This window comes from Hemitrygon akajei, chromosome 22, assembly GCF_048418815.1.
Source record: "Hemitrygon akajei chromosome 22, sHemAka1.3, whole genome shotgun sequence".
NCBI classification, from domain to species: Eukaryota; Metazoa; Chordata; class Chondrichthyes; order Myliobatiformes; family Dasyatidae; genus Hemitrygon; species Hemitrygon akajei.
This window is the reverse complement of record NC_133145.1, coordinates 33,084,360-33,105,552: the sequence shown is the minus strand read 5'-3', so window position 1 is coordinate 33,105,552 and position 21,193 is coordinate 33,084,360. Positions and strand designations below refer to the sequence as shown.

The 21,193-nt window shown below is 40.8% G+C and overlaps 1 protein-coding gene across 4 annotated transcripts in view; it reads left to right on the top strand.

Moving 5' to 3' along the window:
- Positions 1 to 20,940, top strand: part of LOC140714605 (bMERB domain-containing protein 1-like) — a 67,986-nt gene extending 47,046 nt beyond the window's left edge. The window contains exons 5-8 of one of the 4 annotated variants that reach the window (XM_073025940.1): positions 719 to 792; positions 3,130 to 3,192; positions 10,847 to 10,948; positions 14,735 to 20,940. In XM_073025940.1, the coding sequence (XP_072882041.1) occupies positions 719 to 792; positions 3,130 to 3,192; positions 10,847 to 10,948; positions 14,735 to 14,853 (358 nt within the window). In that variant the 3' untranslated portion in view covers positions 14,854 to 20,940. The remainder of the gene's footprint in view (positions 1 to 718; positions 793 to 3,129; positions 3,193 to 10,846; positions 10,949 to 14,734) is intronic. The other 3 variants (XM_073025941.1, XM_073025942.1, XM_073025943.1) reach the window with 3 other exon arrangements.
- Positions 20,941 to 21,193: the final 253 nt, after the last annotated feature.

The following is a 21,193-nucleotide window of genomic DNA, read 5'->3' as shown; positions in this document are numbered from 1 at the left end:
AACAAGAAATATGTAAGATTTATTTCAAGGGGAATAGAATATAAAAACAAGGAGATAATGCTGAGGCTTTAATAGACATTAGTCAGGCTGCACTTGGAGTATTGTCACAGTTTTAGAACCCATATCTCAGAGAGGATGTGTTGTCATTGGAGAGAGTTCAGGGGAGGGTTACATGATGATTCCGGGACTGAAGGGGTTGACATATAAGGAGGGTTTGGCAACTTTGGGCCTGTACTCACCGGAATTTAGGAGAATGCAGGGAGATCTCTTTGAAACCCTCCAAATGTTGAAAGTAGATAAGTTGGATGTAGAAAGGATGTTTCCTCTGGTGGAGGTATCCAGAACTAGAAGGCACAGCCTCAAAATTTAGGGGGAGCCTTATAGAACAGAGGTAAGGAGGGTGTTTTTTAGCCAGAGAGTGGTGGTGAGTCTGTGGAATGCTCTGCCCCAGACTGCAATGGAGGTAAAGTCTGTGGGTATATTTAAAGCGGAAGCTGTGAATTTCCTGATTGGTCAGGGCATCAAAGGATATGGTTAAGTGGGACCCAGGATCAGCCATGATGGAATGGCAGAGCAGACTCGATGGGTTGAATAGCTTAATTCTGCTCCTGTGTCTTATGGTCTAAATATGAGGTGTGAATTATCAACAATGTTGAATAAATCTATATGTTGTTTTAGTCTGATGATTATTTTGAAACTTAATTGCTTTTTATCATAGAGAAAGAGAAGAAGACAAAGAAATGGCAGATTTCTTGCAGACAAAATTATCAAAGGCCTGTTCTAAAAAATCAAGTAGGTACCTGTTTGTCAACTTGCTGATGATCCCGCCTCTCCATTTTACATTGCTGAGGCAAACGTAAATAAAGGGATGTACTTTGAGTAATGAAGCAAAAAAATCAAGAGTTTGGGGAGACGGGATAAGTAAGTGTATTTTCAACTCATTGAAAATACTGCTTAGATTGAAAATATTAAATATACAAGACAAACTTCCTGAATCAATACACTGATCTCTATCTAAGAATGCATGACAGTTCATCATAATGCCGCTGCCCAGGAAGGAATTTTGGATTGCAGCAATATTCAAATTATTGCCCTAGCATTTTGTGACTTTTTTGTATTTAAATATGCATTTTAAAATATACAATAGGGTTTTTTAAGAGACCCCTGGATAGGTACATGGAGCTTAGAAAAATAGAGGGCTATGGGTAACCCTAGGTAATTTCTAAGGTGAGAACATGTTCAGCACAGCTTTGTGGGCTGAAGGGCCTGAATTGTGCTGTAGGTTTTCTATATTTCTATGTTTCTATATGTTTATCCTTCACTGGGCCTTGCATTGAAATTTCTGATTCTTCAAATTTAACGTTATAGCATCTATGTCAATCATCTTGTGGAAATTCTTCAATAATGAAATGTTCTGATGTGCTAGAGCAATATCCCAAGCGAAGCAAGGCTGCTGGATGAGGTGGGAGGGTGCTGAGAGGAGGAAAATCACATGGAGTGAGCTGTGGAGCATAGAGTCAAATAGATTGAGCTTCATCATCAGAGCAACATATGATGTCTTAACCTCTCCTACAAACCTAAATCTTTGGCTGGGAGAGGACCCAGCCTGTCCTCTGTGCACAGTTCCGGCATCCCTCAAGCACATCTTGATTAGTTGCAAGACTAGTCTGATACAAGGCAGATACACCTGGTGACACAACCAAGTGCTGAGGTGTTTGGCAGCTGAGCTTCAGTGTAAGAGAGTAACCACCAACGCCAGGCCTCTCAATGCCCACAACTACCATCCTTCATCCGGGAAGGAGAGAAACCAGGGGCTAACCCCTTGCCTTATGACTCATGCCCACTGAGTGCAGCCAGGGACTGGGAAATGCGTATTGATTTAGGCCAGAAACTTACCTTCCCATCTGAAATTGCAACGATCAACCTACGGCCTGACCTGGTCCTTTGGTCCAACTCCTGTCGGCGCGCCTTTATCATTGAGCTGACGGTCCCCTGGGATGAGGCTTACGAACGGAAAAGGCTGCAATATGCCAGCCTTGCAGTTGAAGCAGAGGAGCGAGGCTGGAACGTAAAAGAGCGCCCAGTTGAGGCGGGGTGCAGGGGCTTTGTAGCCAGTTCCACCGCAAGGCTGCTGAGGGAAGGAGGAGTCAGAGGGCAGGCCCATAGGAAGGCAATCAAAGCATTTGCTAATGCCGCCGGGATGAGCCGTCACTGGCTGTGGCTGAAAAGAAGGGATTCTGTCTGGGCTGCCAAGTGACCATCTAGAGACTAACCATGTGACACACACCCAGGTCTGATCAGCCTGTGGTGGGGCTGCCTCATCTGAGGGTGTCTTGTGATAAAAGGACGAAACACCCAGTGATGTCGAGGTACACAACTGAAGATGTGTCATAATGGTAGTAATATCACCTAGCGGTCATCTTTAAGAACTACTTCCACTCAAGTCAAGTGCAGTGCAGAAACTTTAGGGATTGTAACATCCAGTCCTATTTATCAAACTGAAGCAAGGTATATTTAATCTACTCAAAATATAGGAAATAGGTTGAATTTTAAATACACATATTTCACAAAATATACATGATATGAATTCTACATTTCCTTCTGATTCTTGTGCAGATTTCCACATGTTCCTGCTGGTTTTCTTTTGTTTCCTGATATGTTACTAAGATTGTCAGGAAACAGGTGTAAATCTTGCACTTATTAGTAAATTTTAACAGCAACTTAGCAATCGATCCCACACAGGAATCTCCATGTCCAGTTTTGAGTCTGCTCTAAAAGATAAGTTTTGACTTTGAAGGCATAAGAGTGTGCACAGACAGAATTCTAGAGATTAGACGGGAATAAAAATTCTTCACAAAGGTTGGGTGAGGGGAACTGAGGATTCACAATGGCCAGAGCAGGATGAGTAAAGGAAGCAATATGAGATATAGGGATGGAGGAGGTAGCAGAAGTAGCATATGGAAAGACTATGCAGAACTGCCTTTGAAATGTGCTCCCTGGAAGGAAGTCAGTCAGATGATGTCAAATATTTAAACAGCGGGGAACGATGGGGATTGATATGGAAGGCAACCCTTTGCTCTCTGGATGGAAATATTGAATGTCCAAAGGGTATTTATTTCACTCTTCCAGCAGAGCATGAGTTTGTGGCAATTCCCCAGCAGTTATGCGAGGGAACAGCTGCAATGGAAAAAGGTAAGTGCAGCAAAATTTGCATTTTGAAAAATAGTTATGTTTTCTTCAATTTTTAAAAAATTTGTTAAAGAATATCTAAGTAACTTATAGTAATATTTTAAATGTCTAATTATTTAATTAATTTTTAATTGTCATTGAATTTTTTTGAATGGGCAGTGGTATTTAGAAATATTTAAAACTTTTGAGTGCTTTGACAGCCAGTAAAGCTTTGGAGAGGCTAATATGGCTTTGCTACTTATCAGCGTTTTCCTGCCATGTCAGTGTTTGGAGTTTTCTCTGTCATGCCCACACAATAGTACTTAATCACCCAAGGCCTGAGACCTTGGAAGGTCTAACCAATTTGAACCAGGGCCATACTTAACCAAGAAGTCAATGTTTCTGGATCTAGAAAAGGCAACTCTGTGGTTAGCGTGGATTCCAGCAGTGAATGTAAGAGAGTTAAGCTGGCAGCAAGTTATGGCCCAATGTTTTCACACAGCTGATACCTTGTTAAACATTCATATTGCCCTTAAAAGTGTGGGAGTTTTTCAAAATTGATTCAAGTAATCAAATGAGAATCAGAATCAGAATTGGTTTTAATATCATCAGCATGTGTCGTGAAATTTATTGTATGCGGCAGCAGCACATTGCAATACATTATTTAAAAATTAATTATATTAAGATGTATGTATAGTAAGATAAATAAATTAAATAAGTAGTGCAAAAAAGTAGTGAGATTGTGTTCATGGGTTCATCGTCCATTCAGAAATCTGATGGCAGAGGGGAAGAAGGTGATATTCATGGGTTCATGAACCATTCAGAAATCTGATGGTGGAGGGGAAGAAGCTGTTCCAAAAACATTGAAGATGGGTCTTCAGGCTCCTGTACCTCCTCCCCAGTGGTAGCAATGAGAAGGGCACATATTCTGGATGGTGAGGGTCCGTAATGATGGATTCTTGAGGCACCACCTTCTAAAAATATACTAAATGGTGAGAAGTTGTGCCATGATGCAGCTGGCTGAATCTGCAACCCTCTGCAGCCTCTTTCTATCCTGTCTGTTGAAGCCCTCATACCAGCCAGTGATCCAACCAGTCCCAATGGTACATTTGTAGAAATTTGCTTAGAGTCTTTGGTGACATATCAAATCTCCTCAAAATCCTAATAGTTGCTAGTGTGCCTTCTTCGCAATTGCATCATTAGAACATAAGAAATAGGAGCAGGCGTAGGCCATCTGGCCCATTGAGCCTGCTCCGCCATTCAATAAGATCATGGCTGATCTGGCCATGGACTCATCTCCACCTGCCTGCCTTTTCCCCAAAACCTTTAATTCCCCTACTATGCAAAAATCTACCCAACCTTGTCTTAAATATATTTACTGAGGTAGCTTCCACAGCTTCATTGGGCAGAAAATGTGAAATCTAGATGCCCAGTGATATATTTAAATAAAAACAAAGGTCAACCAAGGGCACTGTGTAGTTAAGTTCAAGTTCAAAGTAAAAGTAAATTTATTATCAAAGTACATATGTGTCATTTTCTTTCAGGCATGCTCAACAAATAGGATAACAATCATAATAGAATCAGTGAAAGTCCGCACCAACTTGGGCATTCGACTAGTGTGAAAAAGACAACAAATTGTGCAAGTACAAAAAGAAAGAGACAATAATAATAAATATACATTGATAACAAGAGATGAAGAGTCCTTGAATGTGAGTCCATAGGTTGTGGGAACTTTACAGTGATGGGGCAAGTGAAGTTATCCACTTTGGTTCAAGAGCCTGATGGTTGAGTAACTGTTCCTGAATCTGGTGTTGTGAGTCCTGAGGCTCACAACACCTTCTTCCTGATGGCAACAGTGAGAAGAGAGCATGCTGAGTGGTGGGGGTCCCTGATGAATGCTGCTTTCCTGTGACAGTGCTCAGTGTAGATGTGCTCACTAGTTGGCAGTGCTTTACCCATGATTGACTGGGCTTTATCCATTTTCTTTTGGTAGGGTTCAAGGGTTATTGGTGTTTCCATACCAGACTGTGATGCAGCCAGTCAATATACCCTCTACCACCAATCTATAGAAGTTTATCAAAGTTTCAGATACCGTGCTAAATCTTCGCAAACTCTTAAGGAAGTGGAGTTGCTGTTGTGCTTTCTCCATGATTGCACTTACATGCTGGGCCCAGGACAGGTCCTCCGAAATGATAACACTAAGGAATTTAAAGTTGCTGATCCTCTGATGAGGACTGGCCCATGGACCTCCAGTTTCCTCCTCCTGAAGTCAACAATCAGCTCCTTGGTCTTGCTGACATTGAGTAAGAGGGTATTGTGGCATCACTCAGCCAGATTTTCAGTCTCCCTCCTATATGCTAATTCGTCACCACCTTTGATTCAACATGTGACAATGGTGTCATCAGCAAACTGAAATATGGTGCTGGTGCTGTTCCTGGCATGCAGTCATAATTGTTAAGTGATTGGAGCAGGGGGCTGAGCACACAGCCTTGTGCTGCACCTGTGCTAATGGAGATCGTGGAGGAGATGTTGTTTTCAATCTGAACTGACTGTGGTCTGCAGTGGGGAATTTGAGGATCTAATTGTACCAAGAGCCTTTGAGGCCAAGGTCTTGGAGCTTTATGATCAGTTTTGAGGCAAAGATGGTATTGAAAGCTGAGCTGTAGTCGATAAAGAGCATCCTGATGTAGCCCCCTGGGTCGCCTCAGGCTCGCTCAGCTCACTTCCGTCTAGGGGGAGCAGCCTTCAGCCCCGCCAAACTGGATAATCAGCTGGTGTGGATGCTGTGTGATGTCCCCAACCCCACCAATTAACAGATAGTACACCATATGCAATTAAATGATTAGTTTATAGAGATTACTAAAACTAAGTGATTAATAACGATAGAGTATATATGAAGGAAAAGAAAATAAAGAAAAGGTGCCAAACTTACCAAAGTCCAAACCACTTCGTGCATGACTGTTGGAGCTCAATTAACGAAGTCTTCTGGCCACCATTCGATCCCCTCAGTCCTCCTCGACTCGCAGCTCAGGACCACCCGAAGTGATCAACCAAGCACCCCTGGCACGTCTGCCTTTGTCTCCTCTCCTCGCCGAACCTGCTGGCCTCGGACCCGCGCTCGGGGCCCGTTCCGTCGCCCAGCTTACAGAATTGCGTCCTCTCTCTCTCAACCCCTCGCGTCGACTCCCCAAATGCCCGCCAACAATAGCTTACAGACTCAGAAGAGAGAGAATAACATTAATCCCAATTGATTAACAAATGAATACAATTCTCGTTATCAGTAAATTTTAACCCAAACAAGCTTCCAGCACTCTCTCATAACAAAGAAGCATTCCTACTTTTAACAAAACAAAGAAGCCATTTTGATTAACATACACAGTAACAAAGAAAAAGAAGAAACCCCCTTTACACTCTCCCCCCACCAAATAAAAGTCCCCCTTTACACTGATATATACATTTTTGCTGTCCAGATGTTCCAGGGTTGAGTGAAGAGCCAATGAGATGACATCTGCTGTGGACCTATTACTACGGTAGGCAAACTGGAGCGGATCCAAGTCATTTCTCAGGCAGAACCTGATATGTTTCATCACCAAACTCTCAAAATGCTTCATCACTGTGGATAAGTGCTGGTCGATCATCTTTAAGGCAGGTTAGCAAGTGTTTCTTTGGCACTGGCATATCTGAAGCCTGCTTGAAGCAGGTGGGTACGTCAGACTGCCAAAGCAAGAGGTGAAAGAACACTTCAGATGATTAGCACAGATTTTTAATATTCGGCCAGGTACCCCCATCTGGGCCAGATGCTTTCCATGGGTCGACTGTCCTGAAGGATGCTTTTACGTTGGCCTCAGTGACTGAAATCACAAGATCATTGGGGGCTGTGTGATTTCCTTTTAAGGGCAGAAAAGCTTTGGGAAAGCAGATAAATCACATAATTTGTACTCTATAATTCCCAGGTGTTAGTGCAAGGACAGCAAAATTGATTGCTCCGTTCCTTTCACCAAAAATCTAAAATACTTAACTTGATGTAACCAGTTTCTTGGAGCTTACAAACTAGGAATTAATAAGAAAAGCATAATGTGAAATACAGTATTCACTCTGCTTAGATTAGGCAATTAATACTTATGGACTAATAAGTTGCGTTGTTTTATTTGTGTTGCGGCTGTCTGATTAATCTGTCCATTTGTGAAAACTGCTGTGCCGTGGATATTATACTTCAGTTGCAATTGCTCCTAATCACCATTCCTAGTCAATCTGTCAGATGTATAGAAATGTTCCTACAAGAATCTGCTTGGCCATCTGAAACATCCTCCACGTTTTAAAGATAATCAAGTTTAATTTGTCTGTCACACCCCCACAAAGCAACTGCCAATAAGTTAATGGTTGGGAATTATTCTCAAGCTAAAGAAAAATCATTTAATTTACTGTTGCGGTTAAGTCATCAAGAATATCATATGCAAAAATTCTCATACCCTTTAACAGTGCTCTCTTTTATTTGCATTACTCTTGCCTTGTGATGAGCTCTGCTTCAGTAGAGTTGTGATGTGGGTGAGTTAGCACTTGCTTTTGCCACGTCTATTGTTTGGCCAGCGTGCATTGCCACTTTACTGTGCGTCCAACTCTTACGTAGTCCAGGCTGCAGTTGTATGTACTGAGGGGCACACTGTAGCTCAGTGTGGCCTGCACTAAGGCTCTGTGGGGAAGGGGCAGAGTATAGGATCCTTCCTTGACCACACATGGAAGTGTGATGTTGGGTGGGAAAGCCACTGAAACAATGATAAGGATATATCACTTCATGTTGGCAATAGCGCTATTTTTTGTATTTTTCTTCTTTCTTTGAAATTTAGACTGTGTATTGTACTGACCAGGAATGTAAAGTTCTTTTGCACTATTTCTTCTGTTTATACCGTGTATATCTATCATGAATAAAGGTTATTTTTCAATATCGGTAAGTTAATGGTCTTTGGCACTTCCGTTAGTATTATGTCTTCATTAAATCCTTCTAGTTGTCTTACTACATCCTGTGAGTAGCAGCTTTTTATTAAGAATGGCAGTCTAGTTTTCTTCACAAGACTGCTCATTATCCTTGTATTGGGGTTTTGCTGGTCCAGGATACACAAATAGAGTCCGACCAGGATGAAGTCATTTTTAAGCAGTGCTCTTTGCCTCTTAGTCTATGACATCTCAGGCTATATTGAATAGAATCTACCTGGTGTCAGTCGAATGTATCCACTCCACGACTAGTGGAGTGTAAAACTGACTTAGGAGCAACTCCTAATTCAAAGATTCAAAGTACATTTATTATCAAATACGTATACAGAATACGAGTCTGAGATTCGTCATCCTGCAGGCAGGCACGAAACAAATAGACACAATGGAACCTGTTCAAGAGAACATCAACCACCCAATGTGTGAGAAAATGACAAATTGCACAAACAGCAAAAAGCAAATGAACAGCACATAAAATATCAAACATCAGTCCAGGAGTCCAGTGGTCCAGTTCACTTCACTGCGGAGCTGCTGGCCCACTACATGCTATATGCAGAGCCATTCTTTGCTGAGGTGTCACTGTCTTTATCGATCGCTCCAATCAAACCACTTAAAACAAGCAAAAATAAAGAGTAACTGGAATCCAGAAATACATGCACCATGAACGTCAAATGAGTCCACAGCCCTGCCGATCAATCCTTGCAGCATGAAACTCCAAGGGTCCCGCATTTACCTCAGACAGCAGCTAACGAGGGGGTGAGAAAAACTGGTCAAATGCAGCCAGACGGCGCCAAATACTCACCCATCTTCTGCTCTTGTCCTTGTTGACTTAAACCTAGCTCCTAGTGCCTCAAACAGAAGCAATGGAGATGATGTTGGGCTCATGCACTCGACGACTCGATCAGAGAGAGGCAATGGAGTCGATCATAGTCTCACACACTCGACAACACAATCGGAGAGAGGCAATGGAGTAGATTATGTGCTCATGCACTCGACTCGATCAGAGAGAGGCAATGAAGTTGAACAATGGGTTCACGCACTTGACTTGATCAGAGAGAGGCAGTGGAGTCAACCATGGGTACATGCACTCGATGACTCAATCAGAGAGAGGCAATGGTGTCGATCATGGGCTCACACACTCGATGACTCAGTCAGAGAGAGGCAATTGTGTCGATCATGGGTACATGCACTCGATGACTCAATCAGAGAGAGGCAATTGTGTTGATCATGGCTTCACGCACTTGAGGACTCAATCAGAGAGAGGCAATGGAGTCGATCATGGGTTCACACACTCGATGACTCGATCAGAGAGAGGCAATGGAGTCGATCATGGGCTCCCGCCCCGTCTGTAGGCTTCCAGGCCTCCAGGGTGCACATTTCACTCAGAATCTCACCAAACTCCCTCGGAGACAGCAAAGTGCCAGATCACCTGACTGGCACAAAAAAACACACCATCAACTTGTAAATCACAGGTTCCAATCACATGTATCTTAGTAGTAGAATCATTCTTGAAAGAAGAGGAAGTAAAAGAAGTAGTTTCATGAACTGTATTGAAGACGTCACTGTTGTTCACTGGCACCATCTTGCTACTTCCTGAGCCATCAGTCTCAAGGTTGCACCGTTGAACCCAATGCATCATGAAGTAAAAAACTGATAATTTTATCTATTCATTCTGATGTACATGTATCAATCTGCAGCCATTTCTGATTTGTACGTTTCATGCTGGTCATTCCATGGAATTCGTTATGCATTATTTGTAGAAATGTTTTACCAATGTACAGCATGCATACTTTGCCCCAGGTATGGGACATTTCTTCCAAGCCACTCATATTCCTATCTTGCAACAACATTGCAGGGTTTTCCTCTTCCTGCATTTTGTCTTATGTTTCACCATAAGTCTATTTTTCTGTCTATTTACCATTCAGCATTTCTCAGCCTGTCTTTGTGTAGTCCTGCTATCTCATTTGGGAAGGATCATGTCTGCTGTTCAGTATTGTGAACCAGGCATGGCCCAAAATGTTTCATCATCCAACATTTCTGATCTCATGTCTCAATGCTTGTCTCCAATCCATCTACTAGATCTCGTGGATATCCAGCAAATTAAATTATGAAACAAAGTGATTTAATCATTAAAAGAACTAAAAAGTTAAAACATCTTTACTTGCTTTTTTCTGGAGAGGCAGACAGATTACAGGCATGTTCTGCCAGTCACTTCTGAAAGTGTTACTAACCACATTTATGTAGCAGTGCACGCACCCATGAAGTGAAACTTCAGAGCTGGACATTTCAATTTTCTTCAAAGATCCTGGCCGACAAATGGGTGTCTTGGTTGCTAGCCAATTTTGTTAGGCAGTAAAAATGAGCTTAATTTTAAAGATTAAATTTATTTGTCAAGTGTACGAGGGGTGATTGATAAGTTTGTGGCCTAAGGTAGAAGGAGTCAATTTTAGAAAACCTAGCACATTTAGTTTTCAACATAGTCCCCTCCTACATGTACGCACTTAGTCCGGCGGTCGTGGAGCATACTGATCCCTTCTTTGTAGAAGTGGTCCACAGCAGGGCTGATTGGTAAGTTTGTGGCCTAAGGTAGAAGGGGATGAGTAATACAGCTCTCATTACATGCACGTAACTCAACTCTTTGAGTGAAAATGCAGGAAGTTTGAAATTAATAACTCATCTCCTTCTACCTTAGGCCATGGACATCAATCACCCCATGCTGTGGACCACTTCTGGAGGTCCAAGACGCCGACTTCGACGAAGAAGGGATCCATATGCTCCACAACCGCTGGACTAAGTGTGCAAATGCAGGAAAAATAAATGTGCTAAGTTTTCTAAAATTGACTCCTTCTACCTTAGGCCACGAATTTACCAATCACCCCTGGCATATCAGAACATTGAAACATACAGTGAAATGTGTCTTTTACGCCATTGGCCAACATTGTGCTGATGTAGCCCGCAAGTGATGCCATGTCCCAGTGCTAACGTAGCATGCCCACAGCTTTACTAACACTAACTGTAGGTCTCTGCAATGCGTGAGGGAACCAGCGCATCCGGGGAAACCCACGTGGTTGGAGGGAAAGCGCACAAACTCCTTACAGGCAACGGTGGGAATTGAAGCCCGATTGGTGATTGCACTAGCCGCTACACAGCTACACATACGAGCTGCCTGCTAGCTGCATGGTCAGCTGATGCAGTGTCAGCACTTCCTTTCCGTTCCTCTGCACTATTCCAGCAGCTGAGGCATTTGCAGTCTCGTGTCTCCTTGGACGTACGCTAATCTTCCAGTATGTCATCTCGACCCACTGCAACTTCTCAAATGTCTCTTCATGCCTGCGCTCTTGATAATGTTCTAGTGAGCCCAGGATCACATTTCCAAATGTTATACTCTCTTTATAATGAAGAGACTAAAACTATATATTCTCTGAAAAGCGCGACCTTTTGAAGTACAAAGGACCTTCTCTTGATTGAGTAGGATTCATATGCTGCTTCACAATTGGATCACAGTGAAGCTTTACACAGTTACAGAAAAGCAGATGTTTTGCGAAGCCAATTTTCTGGTTGGCTCTCCACAAGCTCTGTATGCAGTGTGATCCTTGCAGCTTGTCAGGAATTGCACTGCCAAGCCTACTGTTCGGGAGCTGACAGAGAGAGTGGCGGCTGCTGCAAAGATAAAGATGGATGCAGACAGGGATGAGGAGGCCGAAGTTAATTCGCTCCTGCTGTGTGTTCTTTGCCTGCCTCTGTAAAGTAGAGTGGGTTATATGGTTTTGTATGCACAGGGAAAAGCTTTGCAAAAGAGAATTTACTAATAAAAGCTACTAAATAGAAATTGCTAACAATCTGGCTGGCATTTTAAAACACCAGCTTCACTGAATTGTTCATTTTACCTGCACTTCTTGAATGATCACAGTGCTTTGGATTTCCTTTGGGTTTTAAAGTTTTCATGTTAACAAATTTGTTATTTTTACACATGAAACTTAATTCTCAGCTTGAACAGCCATCTCTTTGGAATAAATATATTCTATTGACACTGGCAATAATTGATTTTCCTCTTCAATTATTTCTCTCCTGTTGTACAATGCTGCAAATTTGACAGTAATTTGCATGTAGTTAGCACCTTGTATCCAAAGAGCAGTTTATAGGAGAGAAGATTTGCCAAAAAATAGATTAAAGTCCTAAAGAGCCCTTTGAACGTGGGAGTAATGGCAATGTTGCTAGGCAAGACTAACAAGAAATTGAAAATTATTTCAAACCTCTGTTTATAGTACTTCTGTGTGCTTTCAGATTTATTCAAGATAGTGAGGAGAATGATTTTCTTTCAGATTTTACACCTGATCTGAGAGACTTTTTTCCTCCACTTGGCATAAGCCTCCAGTAGGCCATCTTATAGGCAAATCAACAAAGGATGCTTGACAGCTGTGGCAGTGCTTGAATGCTATCACCTCCCACAATGTGAAATCAAGCAATATGGGAGACAGCAGGGCTTCACTTCCAGATGAGCTCAATGCCTTCCGTGCTTGCTTTGGCCATCAGAACATGGAGGTCCCATCGTGAATCCCCCACATCCCCTGTTGATCCTATGGTCTTGTTCTCGGAAGCTAACGTGCGGGCTGCCTTCAGGTGGGTGAATTCATGGGAAGCATCTGGACTGGACAGGGTACCTGGCCGCATACTAAAAATCTGTGCTGACCAACTGGCTGGTTTGTTCAGAGAGATCTTTAACCTCTCGCTTCAGCAGTGTGTGCTACCCACCTGCTTCAAGCAGGTTTCAATCATACCGGTGCCCAAGAAGACTGCAGTGACCTACCTCAACGACTGTCACCCAGTTGCACTTACATCCACAGAAATAAAGTATTTTGAGAGGCTGGTGATGAAACATATCAGCTCCTGCCTGAGAGGCAACTTGGATCCACTCCAACTTGCCTTCTGGAGCAACAGAGCCTCAGCAGATGCCATCTCAATCTTGGAACATTTGGACATCAAAGGTGTGTACATCAGGATGCATTTTATTGACTACAACTTAGCATTCAGTACCATCATGCCCTCAAAACTAACCAATAAGCTCCAAGACCTTGGCCTGAATGCCACTTCGTGAAATTGGATCCCGGATTTCCTTACTTGTAGACCCATGACTTCATGAGCGGGAAACCAGAGGCCCATGAGCCAGAACTCATCTGAGGATCAGAGGTGGACAGTGTTAGCAACTTTAAATTTCTGGGTATTACTATTTCAGAGGACCTGTCCTGGACCTAGCACATAAGTGTAATTGTGAAGAAAGCGCGGTAGTGTCTTTACTTCCTTTGGAGTCTGCAGAGAATCATCATGACATTAAAATTTTGACAGACTTTGATAGATGTGTAGTGGGGATGTATATTGACTGGTTGCATTATGGCCTGGTATGGAAACACCAAAGCCTTTGAACAGAAAATCCTGCAAAAAGTAACGGATACAGCCATGTATGTGAGAAAGAGAATGCTGGATCTTCAGTTCCCAAGACTCAAGGCTTTAGAAAGTTCACTATAATTCTTCCACTTTCTGTTTTAAACAACTAATTAAAACCTGTCACTTTAAACTTCTGCTTTTTTCCCCCCAACATCTCCTTATGTGAAAGCACTCTGTTCTTCACAAGATTAAATAGGAACTGTTTTAGAGCAAGTTTTTTTTTGTCTTAAGATCCAGTGCTTTGGAATTACACAGGTAACCACAATATTTTACTCCAGTATTTTCATCCATACTCTCCACTGGCATTTGCAGAGATGGCTAATTATTACAGTTATAAGCATTTTGCTAATGAATCTGCATAAAAACTAAAACTTGAATCTAAAGATAGAAATCTACTAAGGATGCTTAAGTACATATTTTTGTAAATAACTGTTATGTAACATTATCTTCAAGCATATGTTAAAAATGGTGAAAAAAATGCATTGCTAACCCTCAATGAGCAAACCGTGTTAGAATTAACCTATAGGTTATAACGTTCCAGTTGACAAAATAGAACAGGCAAGGAAAATTATTTTGCCATGGGTTATTTGAAACTGAAGGAGATTTACTTTAAGAACTCCTGCAAAAGATTTTAATATTTTTTTCCTATCAGTCTGGTGCATCAGCCAGACGCCTGGAACCTGATGTGCATGGACAATAAACACAAAATGCTGGAGGAACTCAGGAGGTCACACAGTATCTATGGAGAGGAATAAACAATTGACAGATGAAGGGTTCTGGCTTGAAACACTGAATAGATATTCCTCTTTGTAGATGCTGCCTGACCTGAGTTTCTCCAGTGTTTTATGTATGTTGCCGTGGATTTCCGGTATCTGCAGAATCTCATGTGTTTCTGATGTGCAAGAATTTTCATAATATTCTGCGACCCATCTAATCTGACTTTATCGCCTTCAAAGGGTTAGCAGTGCAGGGTGGATGAGGAATGAGGAAAATCTTCGAACCAGTGAACATGGGTTTAATTGGCATCTTCTCCAGTTATTCTGAATGTAATTCATTGACGCCTGTACGACGGAGGAAATGTAAAATCAAATCAATATAAATATTGCAGATAATCCAAAATCTTGCTGTCTCATCACAGATGTTGCAAAAGAAAGAAAAATGACATCCAGAGCACAGCAGACAACTAAGCCTTTCATGGCAAAGACTGGACTGACTCTGCTCAAGGAATGCTGTGGATTCACCTGCTCCATCATGTAAAAGTCGAAGATTTTAAAAGCTGAATGTTTTGCAGGAATCACCACAGAAGTATGCATGGGATTATAAATATTTCACTATTGCATCATCCCAAATTGATAATTGTGTAAAACCAGTTCATATTCATATATGGCAGAGTGATGTATTTATTGGACTGGCAGCCACTAACCAAGATGCTGCCGGAGTCCATTCAGCCCTTAGAGCTATTCGACTATTCAGTAAGATAATGGCTGATCTAAATTTTATCTTTGGTAATCTTCCCTTCAGTCGTTTCTTTTGAAACTCTTTAAGAGCAGTCTGCGAATCTTAGTTGTGACACTAACTGACCCAATATCCACAACACTTTAGATTTCCACTGCAGACTGCATGAAAAGTGCTTTCTGATCTCACTCCTGAATGTAATGACTCTAAATTCCTCACTGGGAGAAACTGAAGCCTTTTTATCATGTCAAACACCTTGGTTAGATTACCCTCTGCCTTCTGAATGCAAGACTACTGGCCACACTTAGGCATCTATCCTCACATTTTAACTCTTTAAACTCTGGTGTCATGCTGGAAAATCCCTTTTATGGATTCTGCTCAAACAGACCATCGTATCCTGATGTGGTCTGACCATTGCAATAAAGATCAGTGTTCCATATGTCTTGTAATTTCTTAGTTGTTTTGCACTAGTCTTCAATGACTTGTCTGAACAGAGACCCAAATCCCTTTGTTCTTCAACAGTTACAAGTTTTTCTTTATTGCAAAATTATTATTTTACCTGGGAAAATGACCTCAAATTTCCTCTCCTCCCTGCTCCACCTGGCCCCCATCACTTTGTGTCTTTCTCCTTCACCACCGTCTCTCACTGGTTCCCCTCCTCACCTCTCATCCTTTATCCCATACTCTACCATCCTCTCTTCCCAGATTCGATCGCTTGCAGCACTTTGTCATGTCTGCCTATCCCCTCCCAGCTTCCAATGTCATTCCCACTATCCTCCTCCCCTCATCTGCCTATCATTCCCTTACCTGGATCCACCTATCACCTGCTAGCATTTGTTCCACCCCTTCCCTCCAGTTTTTATACTGGCTATGTAACTTCTATCCTTCCAGTCCAGTTGAAGGGTCTTGACCTGAAACGTTCACTGTCCATTTCCCTCCATAGATCCTGCCTGTCCCACTTAAGTTCCTCCAATGTCTATCTGTTGTATCAGCTCTCCTTGCATTGATCCGTCTTCTGTAGAAGTCATATAATCTGTTAGTGTCCTTTTACAACACTTTTCTTGCATGTAAAGCCCACTGTGCCTCCTACCCTTGGGTCTTCAGCAAACTCGGATGTAATGCCTTTGACAAATCTGATGAAGTTGAGCACCTAGTACTTATGCCAGATTTATCAATTGTCACAGCAGATTAGATGCCAGTTATGCTTTATTTGTTACATACCACAAACTCTGCCAGAAGAAGAGAGGGCTGGCAGTCCTGGACAGCAGCAAATGTAAGCTATAGGAAATTGGTATAAAGCCTCTCTCCTTTCAGATTACAATGCTACTTTTCAATCCTAAAGCTGATCAAAGAGTATAATTTCTTCATTGGTGTCTCGCTAGCAAAGCCTCAAAGTGAACACCACCAGCAGATTACAACTGGATTAAAGTGATGAAAGTTCCAGTGAAATAATAATTTTCTTTCATTTATTCCATTCAGCCTGCATTGCTGAGGTTTATATCCCAGTACTAAATGAGATTTTGTGTCGTTTGCTCTTTGACAAGGTGATGATCTTTCTTCTGAATGGACTTCTTTGCGCCTGATTGAGTATCTTTATTCATTCATGAATTGCATATAGAGGAAGTTTTATTTTTCCGTATACTTGAAGAGCCCCTTTGTGACTTCATGTGATTTTGACCCAACATTTATTCAAATGTCACATCACCTATGGTAAAATAATATATCATCTCTCCTATTGATGTAATACGTGTGCCCCATATCATTAATTCAGAAAGTCAGAATCAGATTTATTTTCACTGACATAAGTTGTGAAATGTTTTGCTCTGTGGCAGCAGTATGGTGCAATTATAAATAGTCAAGCGCTTTCATTTCTTTTAAAGTAAGATGTACCCCAAAGATAAAGAAACTCTAGTCATTTTTCTTATAAGGTTTACATTTTTCTGAATATTACCAGATTCCTGTATTTTCTTCATACAGCAGAACAGACCAAGAACTATAAGGGACAGGCTAGATGCAGGAAGATTGTTTCCGATGTTGGGGAAGTCCAGAACGAGGGGTCACAGTTTAAGGATAAAGGGGAAGCCTTTTAGGACCGAGATGAGGAAAAACTTCTTCACACAGAGAGTGGTGAATCTGTGGAATTCTCTACCACAGGAAACAGTTAAGGCTGGTTCATTGGCTATATTTAAGAGGAAGTTAGATATGGCCCTTGTGGCTAAAGGGATCAAGGGGTATGGAGAGAAAGCAGGTACAGGGTTCTGAGTTGGATGATCAGCCAAGATCATACTGAATGGCAGTGCAGGCTCGAGGGGCTGAATGGCCTACTCCTGCACCTATTTTCTATGTTTCTATTATTCCAGTCAGTGTTCCTACTTCTTCATCTTGATGCAGTATTTGTTCGACTTAACCTATCCACTTTGGTTATTCCACCTAATGAGAAAATAAAAACTTTTCTTAATATACAATTGCAAAAATAGTATGTTCTACAGGTGATGACTGATGATGGCAGTTATCTGTTAGGATGTCTTATTTATCTAATGCATACAGTGGATTCCGGTCAATTGGGACACATTGGGACCAGTACATTTTGGCCCAATTAAGTGGCTGCTCCAATTAGCTCAAGTTTCATGGAAGTAGTTAAAAAGGTATTAAAAAAGGCAAATTGATTAACAAATTATGCATTTACAATAAATTAGATACAGAACAAATTAGAACACTACCAATAGTACAACAGTACTATCAAACTGTGTATTAGTTTGAATGGTTATCAACAGAGGAATTCATCCAATATGCACATTGAACAAATCAAAACAGACATCTAGTGCAGATAATGAACTGCCTTTGTGCAATGCTATTGATGATTGCATCCTGCAAATCTTCATTTTCATTGTAACATTCAACATGATTGTTGATATGTTCAAATTGTTCATAGTTCTTAACTTGTTGAAGTAGTAGAATCATTTCGTTTTTATTCTGGCCATTTCTTCCATTTCCAAACCTGACTGCTTAAAGCCACAATGAGCAGAACAGCTCTGAATTGTCTTACTGCTTATTTTTCGCTATCAGTGACAAAAATCACTGCTTTTTGAACACAAATGCACTCAACTGATGCTATTTAAAATTTTCACTCAGTTTAGTGACTACAGGCAACACAAGAGTACACAACTGACACTAGTTAGGACTTGTTCGGCAACAATCTCCTGCCCCAATTAAGCAACATAGTGTCCCAAGTAAAGGAAGGGAATCCTGACTAAACACTGCCTGTTTATTCATTTCTATAGATGTTGCCTGACCTGCTAAGTTTTGTGTGTGTTGCTTTGGAATTAGAAAACTTTCTTGTGTTCTTTATTTTCTCACTTAGTTTTTGTTCTTGAAGAGTTGTCCTAAATAACTGGCTGCCTGATTAACTGATGGAGCAGTTAACTGGAATCTACTATTTTGGTATTGCTTATTATCATCACATGTACCAAGATACTGTGAAAAGCTTGTTTTGTGATCTGTCATTAAGATCGAATCATTACACAGTGCATTGAGCTAGAATAAAGTAAAACAATAACAATACAGAATAAAGTGTAAGAAGCTACCAAAAGAAGTGTAGTGCAGGAGACGATAAAGTGCAAGATGATAATGACGTAGATTGTGAGACCAAGAGTCCATCTTGTTCTACAGGAAGTCCATTCAAGAGACTGATAGCATGATGCAATCTACCTCATTTGTTTCTTATATACATGTGGTTTTGAGAGACTAAAGTGCATGCTGTGCACCATGATGTTTCAGTGACAATACTGACTCATTGTTTTATAGGATGGAGTGATAGGATAGTGTACCGTCCATTGAGTCTGTCTGTAATAACCAAATCATCTACTGATGAGCACATTCTTTGGGATGTTGGAAGAAACCAGGGCAGCTGCAGAAATCCATGCAATCACTTGGTGAGAATTTAATCTCCATACAGACTTCCAGGATTTAACCCAGACTGATGAAAAAATATCTTCCTTAATTTGGTCCAGAAATACATTTTATTCATGTAGTAACCAATTACAAAAAGAAAAATTCCAGTTGTCAAACATCAGAAAACCTGCAGAATCTGGAAATGCAAGCAAGACACACAAAATGCTGGAGGAACTCAGCAGGCCTGGCCAGGAAAAGAGTGAACAGCCGGTGTTTCGGCCGAGTCCCTTCAGCAGGACTGAGGGGAAAGAAAGATGAGTCAAAGTGAGAAGTTGGGGGGAGGGGAGGAAGAAACGCAGGGTGGTGTCCATTCTTATTAATATTATCAACCAGCAATGAACTGTTAGTATTAAAAGCTTTTGAGCAAAAATTGTGAGCACAGTTTGAATGTAGGCAACAATTTCAAAGGAAAATTTGGAGCTTGTGTTACCAAAATGGTTCAAGGTTATCCCCTATAAAAAAAATATATACTGAAGTCAATAACAAAGGCAAAATAGAGTTCATTATCATATGCACAGGTACAATGATAAATTTACTTACAACATCATCACTGACACATAGCATCATGTAATTTGCACTCACAATATTGATGGCCCGTGAGCAATACTCTGAAACTTCATGTCTAACCAAGAGATCCATGTTGGTTAACTATTTTTATTGGTAAATTATTTTTTGCAAACAATAAATTTACCAGCATAGGTGATCACTGAGTGATTCAGTCAATAGTAATATATTGGTAAATTGTTGAACTTATTAATCCACATGCTTGTGCGACCACATGAATCTCAAATAGTATTAAATATTTGATCATATGACTCAACCTAAATATAATCCCACCTCCTCCTCACCTCAAACCCCTGCGTCAAACTCACCATCATCCTTTTCGATTCATTTTGGATTGTTTTCAGTGTTAACTAATTGAGAGAGAGATGGAATAAGTTCACATTATATAAAGATATGCAACATCCAGACGAGCAATGAAACAACTAATTGCTATAAAGCCACTTGTTCTGAAAAAGATACGTATAATTTCTGTTTAATAAGTGGAATGGAAAGTGCACAAAAGATGAGCCATTTATTACTAATGGCTATTATAAGGGAGAGTTGTTCATTGAAGAAGCAGTCACTTTTGAAATTCTTGGTTAATTACTGAGGAACAGCATGTATCAGTTTAAAGTGGTTGCCTGTTGATTGATTGCCTTTTTAAAACAAGTATTGTGACTATTACCATAACATTTTTAAGAACTGTTTTGTGCATTTTGTTGTCCAGATGTAAACATTAAGTAAAAGTTGTTCTCTTTCCTGTGTGTTTTAATTATGAGCACTTGATGAAAACAGTACCTCGGGCAGTTTTGCATCATTATTCATGCACAATTGCTGTAACATCTTTAGTTATCGTATTTAATAGCACTCTGAAACTATATAAAAAGTGTTTATTTTGCATATCCCTTTAGAATATTCATTTTACATTTGTAGCTAATATGAACTTCATGAGCTGCTAGAAATATATTCTGGATTCATGCTAGCTAAATGATATATATTAGGTGTGGTTCAATGTTATATAACTAGCTCAAGAGCAGATGGATATTTCCTTATAAACGTGCTTTATATTGTAAAGTGCTTTAAATGTTCAGGACCTTGTAAGACGTTACAGAGTTATGCCAGCCCCACTGCTTTACCTTGTTCAAAAGAAGCATGCTTCTCATGGCTAGGAAATCATAGCCAGAGAAATCCAGTAGTGTTTTGTATAGATCAATTGTTAAATGTGTGAAATAATGTATATTGTTGAAATTAACCTGTAGAGCGTAATAAAGTGATAGTGCCTTGATATTGCAGTGAGGTCATACAAAATACATGAACTGCTTTTCTATAAGAATGGATTGTTATATTTGCAGGAACTGTTAAATAGGTGCGAGTTGAATAAATGATAATGATATGAATAAATTGCTGTGGTTGTACTATTTCCTCACACCATTTTACTCCCCCACTCATTTTCCTACCATCTATTCTCTCTCACGTGGCCATAATCTCCAGATTGATTCTTTTGCCACCCAACTATACTAGAGGCAATTAATCTTCCTGCACATTCCTGACATTCCAGAACACTTGAGAAAAGCCCAGGTTGTCACAGGAAGAGCATGCAAACCCCACATAGACAGCACAGGATGTCAGATCCAAATCCGGGCCACTG